This window comes from Sinocyclocheilus rhinocerous, unplaced genomic scaffold (assembly GCF_001515625.1).
Source record: "Sinocyclocheilus rhinocerous isolate Xijiao unplaced genomic scaffold, SAMN03320098_v1.1 scaffold1902, whole genome shotgun sequence".
NCBI classification, from domain to species: Eukaryota; Metazoa; Chordata; class Actinopteri; order Cypriniformes; family Cyprinidae; genus Sinocyclocheilus; species Sinocyclocheilus rhinocerous.
Genome location: NW_015665924.1, coordinates 355,562 through 359,739, shown reverse-complemented (window position 1 = coordinate 359,739; position 4,178 = coordinate 355,562). Strand labels below are relative to the sequence as shown.

The window sequence follows — 4,178 nt, the reverse complement described above, 5'->3', positions numbered from 1 at the left end:
ACCACTTTGCCATTAAAAACCAAAACTGAACTATTTCAATAGCTATGTAATGGGGAAGAGAGAGAGAAAAAAGTCACGGTATCCAGTCGGAATCGGGCCGAGAATTCTCATAGGCTGTTAGACAAGGGCCGGACCCATGGAGGCCTCTATTCGTTCCCTCGTTTCAATTAAAAGTTCCACCCAACTCGGTGGGCCCCCAAACTGCCCAGGCCCATATGCACCTGCATACCCTGCATACCCAGACCTGCATTGATGAACCTGTGGTGGTTTCTGCAGTGGGGAAGAAACGCAAGCAATTAATAAGATTAGTATTGACCAAGTTCAGAGGCTGTCATATCTGTATCAACTTACTTTGTTGTGTATTTTCACCAGTTTAAATATGAAAAATTACTTTTATATTGATTCAATGGATTTATTGCGTTTTGGGGAAAAAAAGAAAATTTCAGTTTTTATAATAAATCTTTTAAAATCAAAATCTGGATTTTAATTTTTTATGTAATTATAACCTAAAGATGCTATGTGAAAGTTTGAAACAGAAAATAGTGGTTTTCATTTTGCCACTTTCTTGGTAAAGAAAACAGATGTTTACTCAAATTAATCAAAATGGATTTATAGCGTTTTGGGACCAAACTCTTCAAATATATATTTGTTTTCTGAGTTATGTCTGTGAAATAATCAGTACTTATCGACACAAATTTTGTCTCTACACTTCCCTGCCGGTTTTCACTAACCTTTTCTCTTTCTATAGGCGTTTTTCCGCTCCAATCTGTCTCTACTGTTAGAGCGTGTTGGCTCGGGCAAAGAATCGCTAAGCTTCATGAGGAGGCGTATGCGCAGATTGGCTGTGCAGTGGGCTGCAGCTGCACGCAGACTTGACGAGCGCCTGCGCGGTCACTACAGAGAGCAGAAGAGGGTGAGCTGTCACACACTGTCTAAAGAAGGTGAAATAAAGGCGCTATAGGACATAATGAGGGTTCCTTAAAACAATGACTTCATTAGCACTATTCGGATGGGATTCGTTTTCGAAGTGACATTTGAGTTAGTTGTTAATAGAGGAAGCCTGTCCTATCGTGTATTGATTTGGATGCGACTGGGATTTCAAACCAGAAGTTTAGCTGTAGATATGGTATTTGATGAAGGTCAAAATAAATGAGAAGCACAATAATATAGCGCAATCACAGATGTTGGTATCTGGACGGGATTAGATTTCTCAGAGGACCCAAATGAGTATGGATTTACTTCATAATTTGTTGTGTAAGAAAAACACAGCCGTATTTGATTTGGATGGTATTAAAATCAAAAATAAGTCTGCAAACACAAATGTATCTAACCTCCTCAGGAAAAAAACTAGTTTGAATAAGAACATTATATATTAGCAGTAATGTTTGTACTATTTCCTTTTTCAAAATCAGTTACAAATAACCCTATACAGACTGATTGTTTTCATTTCCTGTCCTAGAGCCAAGCCTGAATGGAAAACTGTAGATTAAATTAAATCTGTCTCACAGTGAGATACAGACCAGATACACACTCTCAGTTCTGTCACATAGAGAACTGGTTTCCTGTGAAGAGGTTGACTGTGACCATGAAAAAGCTGTTTACTGTAGGTGAAGTCTGCAGCTTATGAGTTTGACTGGTAAGTGTAAGATAATTGCAGGTGCTTGTGAATATGTTTGCGGTGGCTGAATGCACACATTTCCCATGTGGTAGTTTTTAATTATGGACTGTTTCTCTGTCAATTTGTCTTTGCTCATGCTTTCTCAACATTCCTCTTGGTTGGTGCACTTCTGATGTCCCTATTGAGTCATTTAACATTCTGTTAAAGCCTTTTAACAGTGTAGGTTGAAAGCTATTTATGGATATGGATTACCAGATGTCTGTGTTTACCATGTGTAGGATGAGAATCTTAAAGAAACTAATTATTTTGGCTTAGAATCAATTCCAATTAATGATCTTGGTTAATGATTCTATAAACTATTATACTGCATTTCATACACTACCATATTTAGTACTAAAATAAAATAAATATTTTAAAATAAAATATTAGTACTAAAACAGCATTAGTAGGTTTAATAAAAATGTCCAAGTCTTAACCTACCGTTTATCACAACAAAACTTTGATGTTAAAATGTAAATGTTAGTAAACGTTCAGATTAATTAAATGCTGTGGAGAAGTATTGTTCATTGTTAGTTCATGTAACTAATGTACTTGACTAATTTAAACAATTGACATTTTACCATTATCCTCATCCTTATCATCCTACAACTTCCCAAAAAGTAAAGATTTTATATTAAAATTCTGCATTTGTATTGATGAAGTTGCAGTAAAAAAAAAAGCACATTTAAAATAGATTAACTTTCACAGCAATACTGAATAACACACTAGAATTAAAATTATAAGCAAATTATAATCAAGTACTTTACATGTGCTTTAGTATGTTGGTCAACCTATTCAAATAAGTGTATTTCTTTAAAACACAGACTAGAATTAAAATCACAAGCAATCCAAATAGTATTCAACAAATAAAATGAATGGCAAAAATTGATACATGATATTTATTAATAAAGGTATTTTAGACCGACAGGGAAAATAAAGTGGCTGAAGTCACTGAGCAGCACATCAAAAACGTACTCGGTTACTAACGTAACCTCGGTTGCCTGAGATACGGGAACGAGTACTGAATCTTGCTTAAGACGCTACCCCATATCTCAGGGAACCGAGGTTACGTTTGTAACCGAGTACGTTCCATATCGATACTTCACTCGTACTGCGTCTTGCTTAAGACGCTACGGGGAACCAGTACAATCCCTCCGTTCTATGTTAGAGGAATGACCAATGCTTGAACTTGCCTTGAGCACAAAGGGCCCAGAGGTACCAAGTAATTGTAGGGAAGCCCCACAGGAAGCGATAGGGCCAAACTCACAGAGGTCGGCCCGGCGCTAAGTAATCGTTCCAAGAAAAATCATACAGCCTCAGAACCCAGTGGGGGCCAAGAGTGTACAGTCCATTAAGCAGAAAGAACCCGAGCTTGTAAAGCCGGGACGTCCAGATTATAAAACATGATAAATGTGGACGGCGAGGCCCAGCCTGATCCGACAGCCTGAACAGGGTGAAATGCTCAATGTATATTCTCAATGCCCTGATGGGGCAGAGTAGATTTAGCTCTTGGTCCTGCTCTGAAGGAGGAAGCGCCGAAAGAGCTATCACCTGAGCTCTGAACGGAGTCGAGAGCACTTTAGGTACATAACCATGCCTCGGATTCAGGAAGACCTTGGAGTCGTTGGGCCAGAATTCGAGGCAGGTAGGGCTCACCGAGAGCGCCTGCAGATCACCCATATGCTTTACCGATGCTAACGCCAGTAGCAGAGTGTTTTTTTAGCGTCAGGGGACGAAGGTCAACGGATTGTAGCGGCTCGAAAGGAGGGCTCTTAAGAGCAACACCTCAACACTGTGGGCAGGTCCCATGTAGGGACGGTGACAGGGCGAAGCGGGTTGAGCACTGCTCTGAAGGAGGAAGCGCCGAAAGAGCTATCACCTGAGCTCTGAACGGAGTCGAGAGCACTTTAGGTACATAACCATGCCTCGGATTCAGGAAGACCTTGGAGTCGTTGGGCCAGAATTCGAGGCAGGTAGGGCTCACCGAGAGCGCCTGCAGATCACCCATACGCTTAACCGATGCTAACACCAGTAGCAGAGCGGTTTTTAGCGTCAGGGGATCCAACAGCTCCTGCAGGAAGGACAATATCAGAGATATGTCGCAGGAAATTGGGTCTGCGCCGCGGCCCATACACCAGACGGAGAAGACAGACCATTTAAGAGCATAGAGCCGCCTTGAAGAGGGTGCTCTAGCCTGAGATATTGTGTTTAGCACGCTCTCGGGTAGGTCCGTAGGCTCCCATCGAGATGCCAGAGGTGCAGGGTCCACAGTTCGAGTTGGGGGTGCCATATCATTCTGTTCGCCTGAGAGAGGAGGTCTCGTCTCAGGGGAATGGGCCACGGGGCTGCTATAAGCAGCTGAGACAGCTCTGCGAACCAGTGTTTGGTCCTCCAGAGTGGGGCCACCAGCAGAACATTGTGTTTCCGCTCCTTGATTCGCCTGATTTCCTGTGGGATCAGGGCGATCGGGGGAAAAGCGTAAAGGAGGAGGTTGGGCCAGTCGTGGGCCAACGCATCCTTG

The 4,178-nt window shown here is 41.9% G+C and overlaps 1 protein-coding gene across 1 annotated transcript in view; it reads left to right on the top strand.

Annotated features, from left to right (window-relative positions):
* The window catches only part of LOC107731677 (alpha-1,6-mannosylglycoprotein 6-beta-N-acetylglucosaminyltransferase B-like), a 129,061-nt gene that overhangs the window by 50,455 nt on the left and 74,428 nt on the right, over nucleotides 1-4,178 (top strand). The window contains exon 7 of the mRNA XM_016542824.1: nucleotides 749-913. Within this exon, the coding sequence (XP_016398310.1) occupies nucleotides 749-913 (165 nt within the window). The remainder of the gene's footprint in view (nucleotides 1-748; nucleotides 914-4,178) is intronic.